Raw genomic sequence first — 15,459 nt, 5'->3', positions numbered from 1 at the left:
AATATTTGGATAAAAGTGTTCACATAAGACTTGTAGGAGTGCACTTTTACCCTTATTTAGGAGAGGCATTTGGGGGGGATGGTGACTGGGTAAGGGTTTTCATTTAGGTGCATACTTTTTAATTTAAAAAAAGATGCATGTAAATTTTCACAGCCAAACTATAAACAACAAATAACAGATGTAACTGTGTGCGGGTAGTTTTGCTGGGGTAATTTTCATTGAATGTATAAAGGTACCAACCAGGTTACCCACTCTCGTTATCATCATCATACCACCATCCCCTGTTTTTTTGTTAGGTCAGTGAGACTCAAAAAATGTTGAACACATAAAAATTAGAGCCATGAAAAATGTGAAAACATTATTCCAAATGCCGTAAATTCTTATATTGCATGTCAATACTTATAACATGAAACGTTATTCATAATGGGGCGGATTTTCAGAGCCCTGCTCGCCTAAATCCGCCTAAATCCGGGCCGATTTAGGCGAGCAGGGCCCTGCGCGCCGGTGCGCCTATGTTCAATAGGCCTACTGGCGCGCGCAGACCCCGGGACTCGTGTAAGTCCCGGGGTTTTCCGAGGGGGGCGTGTCGGGGGCGTGTCGAGGGGGCGGGCCCGATCCGCGCGGCGTTTTTGGGGCGGGCCGCAGCGTTTCGGGGTGGGCCCAGGGGCGTGGCCGCGCCCTCCGGACCCGCCCCCAGGTCGCGTCCCGGCGCGCGGGGATTTACTTCTCCCTCCGGGAGGCGTAAATCCCCCGACAAAGGTAAGGGGGGGTTTAGACAGGGCCGGGCGGGTGGGTTAGGTAGGGGAAGGGAGGGGAAGGTGAGGAGAGGGCAAAAGAAAGTTCCCTCCGAGGCCGTTCCGATTTCGGAGCGGCTTCGGAGGGAACGGAGGTAGGCTGCGCGGCTCGGCGCGCGCCGGCTATACGGAATCGATAGCCTTGCGCGCGCCGATCCCGGATTTTAGCGGATACGCATGGCTACGCGCGTATCCGCTAAAATCCAGCGCTATTTGAAAATCTACCCCATTGGGGTAGATTTTCAAATAGCGCGATTTGGCGTACTTTTGTTGGCGCATCAGGCGCAAGCAAAAGTACGCGGGATTTTAGTAGATACGCGCGTAGCCGCGCAAATCCTGGATCGGCGCGCGCAAGGCTATCGATTCTGTATAGCCGGCGCGCGCCGAGCCGCGCAGCCTACCCCCGTTCCCTCTGAGGCCGCTCCGAAATCGGAGCAGCCTCGGAGGGAACTTTCTTTTGCCCTCCCCTCACCTTCCCCTCCCTTCCCCTACCTAACCCACCCGCCCGGCCCTGTCTAAACCCCCCCCTTACCTTTGTCGGGGGATTTACGCCTCCCGGAGGGAGAAGTAAATCCCCGCGCGCCAGCGGGCCGCTAGCGCACCAGGACGCGACCTGGGGGCGGGTACGGAGGGCACGGCCACGCCCCCGGACCGCCCCAGGCCGTAACCATGCCCCCGGGCCCGCCCACAAAACTCTGCCGACACGCCCCCAAAACGCCGCGCCGACCGGGCCCGCCCCCAACACGCCCCCCTCGCCAAACCCCGGGACTTACGCAAGTCCTGAGGTCTGCGCGCGCCGGTAGGCCTATTGAACATAGGCGCACCGGCGCGCAGGGCCCTGCTCGCCTAAATCCACCCGGATTTAGGCGAGCAGGGCTCTGAAAATCCGCCCCAATGTTACTTAGCTGCACATCAACACTGTATCTTGAATCTCCTCAACACTTGTAAGATGGTTTGGTAGCGCTTCCTTTTCCCCAACATGGCCAGGTTTCGGATTCACTCCTTCATCAGGGGTCCGAGCTCACCAAATAACCGAAAATTCTCCCATTGTTCACATCAAGCTTGTGTGAACTTTTGTAACTTTGTGCATGTAAAGATACACACATGCATTCAAAAATCAAAAGTATACATGCAGATCCTTTCCCTGGCCCAACTCTGCTCCCTATTGTGAATGTGTGCAAAAGAACAGCGTAATCGAGTTATGTGCATACTTTTACAGGCACTGCCCCCTCCCCCCACAGTTGATTTTCAAAAGGCAATTTATGCACATAAATCAGGTTTTATGCACCTAGAGCCTTTTGAAACTCAATCCCCCTTAAGTTCAGGCAAAAGTCCTGCGGAGCTTTTTTTCAGAAGTTCTTGTTTACATGCTTTTTTCTGTGGATTTTTCTCCTCCTTTCAGATGTTTCAGGGAAATCAAACCTGGGCTGAATGATAGCCTGTTTCAGAATTGTGCAAGTAAACTGCCTTTCAGGCTATTTTAATTATTTATTTAATTATTTGCTTTTGCATTTTCTTTCGTTTGGTTTTGCTTGAAACTTAAATACGGTCCTCCGGGGTTAAATTTACAAAAATAAAATCTCCAGATTCAATTTCCTCGTACTGAAATCTCTTTCAGGGATCTGAATTTTTCATTTGTCTCTGTGTTGCAGGCGAGTACATATCTCCCAGAGCACCTTTGACTGCCTAAAGGGAGAATTTGAAGTGGAACCAGGAGAGGGCGGAACCAGATGTGACTACCTGAGAGACAAGGGGATCACCACGTACCTTATACAAGTGGTGAAGCAGCCTCTCAATAAAAATGGCATCAACGGTGTGGTGAGTTCTTAACAGCGCAAGTGCATACATTGTCTTGTCAGATGTCCTGGTAGCGCAAAATTTGGCCGCCCGTCTACTTGTGGCTGGAGAGATCCTACCTCTCCGGTTTGACTAATTTAACTTGGCTACCAGTCATGTTCAAAAGCTTTGACCCTAACATATAAGATATTGCTTGACTTGGGCCCGCAGTATATGAGGGCTAAACAAAGAAATGAAGTCCCATCTCAACCCCTGTGTTTGCAAAATGAATAATTATTGGAGGTTCCCCCATGAAAAACAAGTCAAGGTATTATCTGACAGCAATGCTGGATGCCACAAGGAGGGCTACTATTGTACCGTGCTGCCAGAGGCTGTGGGGTTTTGGAATGAGGTGTTCCAAGTGAGACAGAAGGTTTAAGGTAGGGTTGTGGGTGGGAGAGTGAGGATTAGAAGGTAGTTCAAAGGCTGGATTTATTTTCAGAATTTGGAGAGAGAGGGGTCCTGTAAGCTTCTTGGGCCAATAGCCCTGCAACTTTTTAATAATCTTTTGGGAAGCTTGGGGGTTCATCAGTTTCAGTGATTTAACAATTAGGTTTGAAAATTATATGGCAAAATTACCCAGATAACTTTGGCAAGTATATTCAGCAGGAAACTTGTCCCATTGAGTATCCAAGACAACTTTAGCAGGATAACATGTTTGCTGTCTGCTTTTATGAATATTGACTTGTTTCTGTATATGAAAAGTCCTTTGTATATCTAGTAGCACTATAGAAATGTTAAGTGGTAGTAGTCAAGTTAAAGAGAATGTTTCTCTTCCATTATCACCACTTTCACAAATGCTATCAAATTCCAGGGCTCTTCTGTGCTCCTGATCATGATGGTGAGCTCTGTCCATAGGCATTCTCAGTGAGAGAGAGAGAAAAGAAGGAGATGAAAGAGAGGGGAAAGAAGGAGGAGGTTAGGCAGACAGGAGAATTATGCAGAGAAGTTAAATCTCAAGCGGATTGTGATAAATTGCAGGAGGGCCTTGTGAGACTGGGCATCCAAATGGCAGATGAAATTTAATGTGGACAAGTGCAAGGTGATGCATATAGGGAAAAATAACCTATGCTGTAGTTACATGATATTAGACTCCATATTTGGAGCTAGCACCCAGGAAAAAGATCTAGGCATCATAGTAGATAATACTTTGAAATCATCAGCTCAGTGTGCTGCGAGAATCAAAAAAAGCAAACACAATGTTAGGAATTATTAGGAAGGGAATGGTTAATAAAACGGAAAATGTCATAATGCCTCTATATCGCTCCATGGTGAGACCACACCTTGAATACTATGTACAGTTCTGGTCGCCACATCTCAAAAAAGATATAGTTGAACTGGAGAAGATACAGAAAAGGGCATCCAAAATGATAAAGGGATAGAACTGCTCCCCTATGAGGAAAAGCTAAAGAAGTTAGGTCTGTTCAGCTTGGAGAAGAGACGGCGGAAAGAGGATATGATAGAGGTCTAGAACGGGTAAATGTGGATCAGGTATTTACTCTTTCAGATAATAGAAGGACTAGGGGGCATTCCCTGAAGTTAGCAAATAGCACATTTAAAACTAATCACAGAAAATTCTTTTTCACTTAACGCACAATTAAACTCTGGAATTTGTTACCAGAGGATGTGGTTAGTGCAGTTACTGTAGCCGGGTTTAAAAAAGGTTTACATAAGTTCATGGAGGAAAAGTCCATTAACTGCTATTAATCAAGTTGACTTAGGGAATAGCCACTGCTTTTACTGGCATGGCATCAGCAGCATGGGATCTACTTATTGTTTGGGTATTTGCCAGATACTTGTAGCCTGGATTGGCCACTGTTGGAAACAGGATGCTGGGTTTGATGGACTCTTGTTCTGACCCAGGATAGCAACTTCTTATGTTCTTATGAGGTATTGAGAAAAGGAGATGGCAATAGGGGGGGATTGGAAAAGGAGATGTTAAAGAACTAGAGTTAGGAGATGGAGAAAGAGGACAAAAATGGAAAGAGAAGGGATGAGGAGGACAATATGGGGAGAGAAATACATTTTGACAGGTGGGAGAGAGGGAATAAATAGACCATAGACAGAAATTAGTAGAAGGGGAAACAAAAATCAAAGAAATGTGCATGATTGAGGGAGGAGAAGAGGAAAAAGAAGGGAAGGATAGATAAGAGGAGAAAATTACACACAAGAATGGAGGAGGCAATGACAAAAAAACACAAGATGAAAAAGAGACAAGAATGAGTTTCTGTTTACTGTCAGTTGCTACTTTCTTATTAGTGCTTCTTCATGCATTAATGCCTCCTGCTGCTGGGCCTTTATATGGTTGAACAGAATGAGTCAGGAAAGGGAACTGGCCTGCCGTGTGTCAGCTTAGTCCATGTAACCCTTGTTCCACAATCTTCTTGGACACAAAGCCATCAGTGAGGTGGGCAGCCTGATGGATCAGTCTCTCATGATGCTGTGATGTTCACATAGCTGGTTTTGCTAGGCAAGTTTGACTTCCTACATTATGAATTTGCCTAGGCTCAATTCTAAGCCAAATTCACAAGTGACTGTTGCTTGAAACAGATTAATCCACCCTACACAGAACTTTACAGTTTGCCCTAAAGATTAAATCTGCAATCATGTTTTCTAGCAAGTGCCGTAGCACCACTGCCGACCAGTTTGGTGAAAGTACAGTTGAGTACTTACAGTTTAGTAGAGTGCATTAAAGCACACCATTATCACCAATGTGTGGCAACCTCAGATGAAGCCAGCATGGGATAGAGAAGGTACTGTATATATAATAGAGATATTTATATATCTCACAAGTAACAATGCACAAGAAGCAATCAGTTATTGAGAGAAGGATGCTCTGGAACAGTCGTCATGATAGGAGGCACGAAAGGGCTGGTCTCAGCAGTATATTACATGACATAAGCTAATGTAAAGAAATGATCCCTTCGTGGAAAGGGAGGTGGGTGCAAATATTTGTGTACCAGTAGGAGTGCTGTGGACAAGAAAACCAGAGGATCCTTAGTGGGGGAGGAGAAAGGGGGGAAGTGAGGGCACAGCCAAATAAAGTAGGATCTATTATATAGTAGTAGATAGGGAACATGGGCACACTGGTTGAGAACCGCTGGCCTAGCGTATGCTCAGACCAGCCTAATTGTTGATTCATTTATGAATGTTTTATTGTAAACTGGTTAGCATGTTTGATAAGTGTCTAGAAATTTTTTTTAAATAAATAAATAATTTGAAAAATGAACAAAATAAAGAAGGCATTTACCTAGTACGTATGATAATGTGCAATTGGGACTAATAATTTAGAGAATCAACTTCATATAACGGAGTGAGGATGAATTAGTGCAAATTACAGATTTACCTTTTCAAGAAACATTTGGTTCATTTGAATTATTTCAAATATGAAAACAGATAAATGATACAGTTTGCCAAACCAAATTATTGTTAACAGATTCCCACAATTTGTATTTCTTTAGAAGCTGTCTCTGACATCTTCACAAGGGAACTCCCCACTGCTGATTAACACAAAAGAATGTAACGGCAGCATTAACACCACTTGTACCACCCCGGATGAAGGAGAGGAGCTGGACACACGGGTAAGAGCAGAGCTACCGGCTTGGTCGTTTTTATTGCTGAGCTGATGAAAGGGGCACTTTCTCCTTTAATTGTAAAGCATGTATATATTATGAACATAGTGCACTCCTAATGATTAAGACTAAAGAATGGTCTACCATGGGAAGTCAACCGAGACAATTTCAGCAGAGGTGTTTCAAAATCAACTGGACATATTTTTGAAGGTTAAAAATACAAGTGGCTATGAGGGTAGCAAAATCGGCAGAGCATGCTCTAGGGCTTGCAGGATATGGCTGAACATTATGTTCATGGAAAAATGCCTTGTGTTTGGTCTAAAATCTCATGAACTAATTCTAACCCCCCTGAATCCGTTTTCTGCCTAGAAGATAGAAAAAAAATCAGTCTAAATTTGCTTTCTAATATAAAAGGATAACAACTAACTCTTTTCTATTATCTGTTTAACTGACTCAGTTGAGATGTTAGTGGTCTCTGTCTATCATACGGTGATGTCACATGGCATAGGTGAAGGCCTTGCAATATGCTCAGCAGGTACTGAATGATTTCAGTGCATGAGCAAAAAGCATTGTCTGACAAATTCTAATCTAGGTTTCTCTCAACCGTTTTATAATTTTATGAGTGTCAGAGCCCTCTTATCTCTGGGTTCTGATCTGAGTCTAGAACACTTAAGGTTCTCAACTTCTTACATAGTTGCATTGGTTCCTTTGTTAGGTCTGTGGGTCTTGCTGTAAAATCAGATTGAGCTAGAGAGGAAGACAGATACCTGATGTTTGTATGAAGGGAGAATGGAGAGGATGGAGGGTGTATTATTATTTTACTATTATTTATCATATAGGTAGAGCTAATCCACAGTAACTAGACCAAAACTGGAAAAAAAGCCCATTAAGTTCTAATCTTTCAGCACTCAATTCATCCCCAAGTAAGTTTGGCTGTGAGGTGGTAAATGATGGCTGATATTTGTGTTTTGATGAATTTCAACTGTTGTAAAAGTAGGATTTATGTGGGTCAAAAAAGATACTTGCAGGTGTGGTGAGTGTGGCGCCCCTAGTGGCAGGTCCTTTGGGGTGACTTCCGGCTTGGAAGCTTATTCTCAAGGACTGCTGCAGCAGATTCCTTTGTAGCAGAGTCAACACTGACGTTTCTCCTGCGAGTAATGCTGACAGTGTAACCTTTAGGCAAGGAGGCTATTGGTTAAAGTTACTTATATGGGGAGGCCTTCATAAAGCCAGGAGATTGAGGCAGGTCTGTACTCTTTCTATACTAAAAGCAAGAGTCACCTTCCAGGCACATCACCCTTTTTCCATAACTTAAAATAAGGTATTATACACCTAGGCAGTAGCTTCATATAGTGCTCTGGAGTTTATTGAAACAAACTTCACAGAAGAGAAGTCATACACACAACATAAAAGTGTTGCCCAAAACACATTTCCACCTAATCAATGTGAGCTTGGGTTTCCTATCCTTTTAAACCAAAGATGTGTTAAAATAAAACACCACGCTTCTTTCTCTATGCTCTACTATGCTTTCCTTCATCATACATATAGGCAAAGCTGATTTAATACAACAGTAACTCCTAATTCTCCCAGATATAAAGTAGTGCTGGAAAAACCCCCTTAAAAGAAGGGCTCCCTTGGCCAGCTACATGGCCCTAATTACAGTTCTCAACAGCTGCCATAGTTTAATACAACAACCCTTTTTACACAGCTACTAGCTCATAGTGTTGTTAACCCCCAAAACATTTCCTTTTCTTCAGAGTAATTCCTACTCGGTTCCCAACAACAAAAATAAGTGCTCTCAACATTTAAATAAAACCTTCTACCTTTGCTTCTTCAGTAACAGACCTAGCAACTCTAATTAACCCATAACAGTGCTAGAGACTCTTATCTAACAAACTGCTGCTCAGAAGTGAAAAGGGAAAGAGATATCTTAGGGCTGACTTAGCTTTAGAATAAAGGTGTGCTTGGGCACTGTTCTCCTTCTGCCTCAGCCTCTCCATCCTCCTCGTCTGCCATTGAGCTCTCCTGAATTGCCTGCTGTCGGGCCCCTCTTTATATAAGTTAGACTACTCCTCCCTAGGAAGACACTGCCTCTTTGTTTCCCTGCCCTCAACACTTCCAGGGGCTGTCTACCAGGGCTTCTGGGAAATGTAGTTTCCCTTTACTTCCTGCAAAGGAACCTTCACACCGCCAATTAGTGTGTCCCTGCGGGATGCAGGGCCACAGTTGTCTCTTGAATCTTTGTTGGGAGAGAAGGCTGACGCCACTCTCCCGGAATGTACTAGAATGGCCTGAAATATAGGAACCTTCATACCATAAGGAAAACACCTAAGGTTTTACAGCACAGAGACTCACCTCTGGCTCAGATCACCACACACTCTCCCCCTTAAAAAGTCTCTGTGCGGGGTATGTCGTGTTTCAAACCTGAACACAAAAAGCCATTCTTTGAGAAGAGAGTGTACCATCCCTTCTTCCAAACCTCTTAAAGTTTTACAGTGCAGAGACTCGCCTCTGGCTCAAATCACCACACAGGATATGGGAGGGGTGGCTTGCATAGATACTCCACTAATGCCCTCAACTCTACTGTTGACCTGGCACTCAGGGCTGAGTCACCAAAATATTTAGGTGCCTTTTATATCACTTTAGAAGCCGTTAGAACTAAATATATTTTCTCATGTCAGGAACATGATGAACATTAGCTCAAACAGCTTCCATTACTAGGCAGCTTGTGTTATGTCTGTGAGAATAGTTTTATCATTCTGATTTTTCACAGTTTCAATAGCCCTGCCTCTTCTTCACCTCTTCTTTACATAGAATTTGTGTTCTTTGATTTTTCTTCATGTTTCATATTGTTAAATTGGCCTTAATTTTTTGCCCGCTGTGTGTTTTCTGCTTTTCTCATGTCATATGTCTTCCAGATATCTTCAGAATATCATTCTTCCTCATGTGTGTATGTTGAAACATTCCTGTTCAACTTGAGGTAACCTCTTTAAGTGACAGTTTGGATCATGTGCAGTGTTGGGAATCAAACCCAGAGAGAGAATGTTGCTCCCAAGTCATTGGAAACACAAAGTCTCCTGGGAAACAAAACATTGACAGCACCTAATCTCATTAGTTATTCTTACACACCATGCAAAGCAATCTCAGCTCCGTCTAAATACTGATCATCCACGTCTCAAAACACGTCATTTGAGCACATCTGCATCAAGGAAAACCTGGCCAGATCTAAGAGAACTGTGAACACAGAGCAGCAGGACACATACAGGCATCGATCCAAACAAAATAATTTTAGCACCCTTCTTTTTTCAGGTCTTCTGAGCATCACTTCATTTTTTTAGGGGACTGTCCAACTATTACACGTTGATGCAGAACAAAATAGTGTCAGGAAGTTAAACATCAAGAAGTTGACTTACTGCCACCTGACACGGAGTAGAGAAAAGGAGAAAGGAGGCAATAGGGATATAGAAGATAAGATGAGAAAGAGTGCAAGGGGGAGTTTGGGGGGCTGTTGTCCAGGAGGCTGCTCCACATTTGAGTACCTCCTGTCACTCTGCCAGAAGCCCCAGGCTCCCCAAGCAGTATATTTTGCATTTCAGATCTAGATGCCATGTGTTGTTAGTGTATTTCACGCATGATAGTTAAATGTTGCTAAGACAAATCATGCATGGAAGCCCATGAAATTCAAGTAGGTCATGAATGGTGTACGTCTCGCCTAGAGGCTGAGCCTGTGGATTTTGTTAAGTTATCAAAATAGATAACATTTCGGACCATTGAACCAAGTGAGCCTAGAAATGTTTCCATATTCCTTCTCAATGTCCCACAGGTTCTGAAGGTTATGACTAAAAGCTGAATTTTACAGCATCTTCTTTTGGCCTTACCCTTCACTTTCAGATTGGTTCTGGAGCTATAATAGGAGAGGATTGCAAATTGGGTAAGGAAGGTGCTCTTTCTTCACTAGAGACTTGTGGTGGTTCCTGTTCTTTCTCCTTGTGCTGTGGTAGTGCAACTGGGGAGTACACCCTTGGAGTCACATCTGTACCTCTCTCATTTGTTGCCTGGGGAGAGTGAATGGAAAGGATAGGGACTATATAGATGATGAGGATTGACCAGGTGTAACAGGAGAATGTTTCTAACAGAATGTTTTTAATTTTTAGGAAAGGAAAGTAGAATAAAAAGGGTGAATATCATAATATCTCTGTATCGCTCCATGTTGCATCAGCATTGTGTGTAGTTCTGGTTGCCGCATCTTAAAAAAGATATAGTGGAACTAGAAAAGCACAGAGAAGGGTAACCAAAATGATAAAGGGGTTGGAATGGCTTCCCTATGAGGAAAGACTAAAGAGGCTAGGGCTTTTCAGTTATTCAAATGTGCACAGAGCAGTAATAGCAGAGTGGGCTGCAGGATCTCCTAACATGCGTAATGCTGCCTGTCCCTGCAGCCTGCCTCCTCCCTCCATCTGCATGCTTAGGGATGAATTTTCAAAACGTTATGAAGCAAATATTAATACCCATGCATGGGTGCACAAGTGCACGCGTTTGCTGGCATGCACACATAGACGCATCGATTTTATAACAAGTGTTATAAAATCAGCTGTACATGCATACATGTGTGCATGATTTTATAATGACCGCATCTGCACGCAAATGGCAACTCGAGAGCATAAGTGGGGGGAATTTTAGTAGATATGCACGCTGTCGCAATTACCTGTTTCCCCAGTTCATTCCCAGTTTGCTGCAGTAAAGAGAAGACTTCCTATACCCCCTAGCTAACATGCATCCCTTTTACCCTATTAACTTTGACCCTTAAAACCCCGCTGACTAGCCTAGTTTTGTTTGTTACATGACTTACACGCCACCCATAGCAGAAGTAAAGTTACATGGTAAGGGACCCCAGCGCGCGCTTGTGCACATAAATACTTATGTGCAGACTTCATGGTACAGTTCTGGCCTACCCATGTCTCTCCCATTCCCCACTTAGACCACGCCCATGCTCTTCTCCTTTTTGTGGAATTTTTTGTATGCGCGTACCGGGAGATATGCGCATACTCGCACAGTTTTTTAAATCTGTGTGCTGCACAAGGCTGAGTCACGCACATATCTCCCAGGTTTGGCACATGTAGGCCTTTTAAAATTGACCAAACAGTGGGTACAAATTAGCATATTTGTGAATAAGTAGCCTCTACTCTCATATTCCATATTTTATAAAAGTTAAAAATGCATGAATATTTTCATTTTTGTGCGCACATATATGTGCGTAAAAAAGAGGTGGTCTAGGGCCAACCCTTAATTCGTGCAAGTTATTTTAAAAGACACATGTGCATTTTCCAAGTTGCTTGTGTAATTTTACACCTGCTAATTATCTGGCATGATATTGAATGTATTGTGTAGTACTGACTGGGTGGGAGGCCTGGGAGAACTCGGGGGAGTTCAGGCTGAAGAACCGGAGGGTCTCGATGACCTGGAAAAGGACTAGGAAAATTGGTGGACTAATTAGTAAAACTGATAATTTCCTTCAATCGCATATGTTTTACAACACACCGACTTGTGCGCGCCGACCCTGCACGCACATATTATAAAATCGGGCGTATATTTGTGCGAGCCGGGTTGCACACACAAATTTACGCCCGCGCATACCTCTTAAAATTCTGCCCTTTCTGAATATATAACTTTCAGGCTTTCTTAAAATCCTTGGTGCTAGTTATTAGTCTGGTGGATGGAGGGATTAAATTCCAAATGATAGGGCCTGCAATCAGGAAAGCATGATCTTGTGTAACTGCCAATCTAGTAAATCATGAAAATAGAATTTCAAGCAGGCATTGCCTTATTAATCTTAAATTTCAGGAGGGTATGTGAAAATGTAAATTTGCTAGTAACCAAGGACTAGTTATATTGTGTATCAGATTATGAATAATAGAAAATATTTTATATGTAATTCACCATTGGATTGGTAACCAGTGCAGTGAGTGTAATACTGGGGGTCATGTGGTTTCTGGACTTGGTATTGGTGAGCAATTGGACTGCAGAATTTTCAGTAAGTTGAAGCAGTCTCTAGAAAAAAACTGAAAGGAGAAACTTCAAAGTTTAAGAGTTTACATTAGGCATGGACGTTTTTAAAAATCCTTAGAAACCCAGATCAAATGTATTCCACACATTAAAAAAGGTAGAAGGAAGGCCCAATGGCTGCCGGCATGGTTAAAAGGTGAGGCAAGAGAAAATATTCTAGCCAAAAGCACATCTTTCAAAAAATGGAAAAGGGATCCAAATGAAGAAAACAGGAAACAGCATAAGTACTGGCAAGTTAGATTCAAAGCATTGATAAGGAAGTCAAAGGCAGAATTTGAAAAGAAGCTTGCTGTAGAAGTAAAAACTTATAATAACATTTTCAGGTACATTCAAAGCAAAAAGCCTGCGAGGGAGTCAGTTGGACCATTAGATGAGGAGGGGGTAAAAGGGACACTAAGGCCTAGGTTTTCTAAGACACCGCGGCGTCGTGAATCGCGCAGTACAGGGGGCGGGGGGCAAAGCGGGGGGCGGGCCTGCGATAGCCGGCAGCGATTCACCTCCGTGGTGTGGTCGCTGCCGGGTTTCTCATCCAATAGCGCCATCGTAAAAGGTGGTGCTATTGGGCGCGAAATTGGAAGCGAAAAGGCTCCTTACCTTTTCGCCGTCCACGCTGTCTTTGCGGCGTCCGCCCCAGTGCCACCCTGACTTCTCCTGTTCCGGTCTTGACGCCGTCCCTTTTTAGTGATCGCACGCGAAATGGGATTTTTTGCGTGTGAAAAGTCCCTTTTTGCGTGCGATCGCTTTGAAAAATGACCCCTAAGAGAGGACAAGGCCATAGCAGAGAGATTAAGTTAATTCTTTGCTTCGGTCTTTACTGAGGACGGTGTAAGGCAGATAACCATACTAGAAATGATATTTAAAAATGATAATTCAGAGGAACTGAAAGAAATTTCAATAAACCTGGAAGATATAAATGGACAAATTGACAAACTAAAGAATAGCAAATCATCCGGACCAGATGGTATACATCCTAGAGTTCTGAAAGAACTAAAAAATTAAATTGCAGACCTACTATTAGTAATCTGTAAACCATCATTAAAATCAGCTGCGGTATCTGAAGATTGGAGGCTGGCCAATGTAACCTCAGTTTTTAAAAAGGGTTCCGGATGATCCAGGAAACTACAGACTGCTGAGCATGATATCAGTACCAGGAAAAATGATTGAAATTATTATAAAGAACAAAATTACTGAATATATAGATAGTCATAGTTTACTGAGACAAAGCCAGCATGGACTTGGTCAAGGGAAATCTTGCTTCACCAATTTGTTACATTTTTTTGAAGGCATGAATAAGCATGTGGATAAAGGTGAGCCAGTTGATGTGGTTTATCTGGATTTTCAAAAGGCGTTTTACAAAATACCTCATGAGAGACTCTTGAGGAAATTAAAAAGTCATGGGATAGGAGGCAATGTTCTGTTGTGGATTGAGAACTGGTTAAATGATAGGAAACAGAGACTAGGGCTAAATGGTCAATTTCCTCAGTGGAGGAAGATGAATAATGGAGTGTCCCAGGGCGCGGGCGTACTTTTGTTCGCGCCTGGTGCACGAACAAAAGTACGCCCGCGCGTACATTTATAAAATCTACCCCACAGTATTTAAATGTTCTTATTTTTGTGCACTTTGTAACCCCCACATCTCCTTAAATGCTTCTACAAAATGTCCCATCCCCCGTGAATGGATATTTGTGTAAAGGAGCTTGTCAAGTGGGAATATACCACTGTAGACCAAGGGGGAGGAAAAGGAGAGGAGGTGTCCCCCAACTTGCAAAATTTATGCTCCTGACTATAGTGCACATCTGCACACAGCCCCAAAAATTTAGAGAACATTAATGCACAGTAGTGCCACTTAGCCAGCAGGCTGGTCCTTATGTTTTTTAATATAGGATTCAGCAAATATTTTTCAGCCATATATTTTGAATAAATTGTGCCCACAAGACTAGCTCTGGTTTTTCTTACTTTACCCAGGCAGGTGCTTCTGAGTAACTTTGGGAACTATGAAAATCTCTACTTGTTCTCATTGTTGTTATGATTCAGTTTGCAAAAATGTCATTAGGACTTCCATTCTGTAAAAATCTTAAACTATGTGAAGTGCAGAACATTTTATGAAATTAAATTTGCAATGTTTTTTCTTATGCCACTTAAAAGGTATTTAGAGTCAGCATGGAGTATATTCAGCTCGATCCAGAGGAGATTTAATCCTGTGTATAATCTATTGAACACCTCCACATTTCAGAAAATACAGGCCAGGAAGCTGATGAAACTTCCAGCTTTGTGAATGATTCCATTTCCTAACTTGTCACGTTAAATGCTGGTCATGGCACTGTGCTACAAAGCGATATGTTATGCGTTCCGTCAAGGGCAGACCAGTGGCACAGCCTCCTCACCTTTCTACAGTGACTCCAGCTTCTGGTTCCTCCTTGCTGGTGGCAGTGGGCCGTCAGCTCCGTCCTCGGGCCTCACCCAGTGCCTCCGGCCCTGCCACAATCTCCGCATTCCCGGTCCTGCTATCACTTCTCTCCAGGCCTCTCCACGTGGCCAGCGGAGAGACGCTGCTACTCGTGCTGTGCCCCTCCCTAGGCGCGCGCATCATTGATCCTTAAGAAGGGACCACAGCAGGAACCTAGCCGCAGCCCAGATGATGACGTCAACCTAGCTACAGTATTTAAGCTCAGACTCCACTCCCTAGCATTGCCTTTGCAACAGGTCTCCTCACTGGTCGCGTACATGTTGCCTTCTAGAGATTCGTCTCATCCTTTAGTTCCTGTTTCTCGTTGTTCCTGGTTCCAGTCTCCTCGTTCCTACCCTTGCTTCATACCTCGGATTGACTACATAGACTTTGACTTTGCTTTGCCTGACTACGCCATTAACTCTCTCCAAGCCCAGACCTTTGCTTCACCCGACTACGCTATGGTTATCTCCAGACCCAGACCTCTGCTTCGCCTGACTATGTTACTGCCTATCTCCAGACCCAGACCTCTGCTTCGCCTGACTACGCTACTGCCTATCTCCAGACTCAGACCTCTGCTTTGCCTGACTATGTTACTGCCTTTCTCCAGACACAGACCTCTGCTTTGCCTGACTACGCTTTTGACCTTGCCTTGCCTAACTACACTCCTGACTATCTCCGTGATCAGACCTCAGCCTTGCTTGCCACTGCCTTCAGATTGCCACCAGTCCTGACTCAAGCCTGCCCT

At 43.7% G+C, this 15,459-nt stretch overlaps 1 protein-coding gene across 1 annotated transcript in view; it reads left to right on the top strand.

Moving 5' to 3' along the window:
* ADCY3 (adenylate cyclase 3) overlaps positions 1–15,459 on the top strand; it is a 369,755-nt gene that overhangs the window by 266,722 nt on the left and 87,574 nt on the right. The window contains exons 7-8 of the mRNA XM_029596196.1: positions 2,447–2,612; positions 6,092–6,211. Of these exons, the coding sequence (XP_029452056.1) occupies positions 2,447–2,612; positions 6,092–6,211 (286 nt within the window). The remainder of the gene's footprint in view (positions 1–2,446; positions 2,613–6,091; positions 6,212–15,459) is intronic.

The sequence above is a fragment of the Rhinatrema bivittatum genome, chromosome 3, assembly GCF_901001135.1.
Source record: "Rhinatrema bivittatum chromosome 3, aRhiBiv1.1, whole genome shotgun sequence".
Classification (NCBI taxonomy): domain Eukaryota; kingdom Metazoa; phylum Chordata; class Amphibia; order Gymnophiona; family Rhinatrematidae; genus Rhinatrema; species Rhinatrema bivittatum.
The sequence above is the reverse complement of the archived record's forward strand: the minus strand, read 5'-3'. Positions and strand labels throughout refer to the sequence as shown.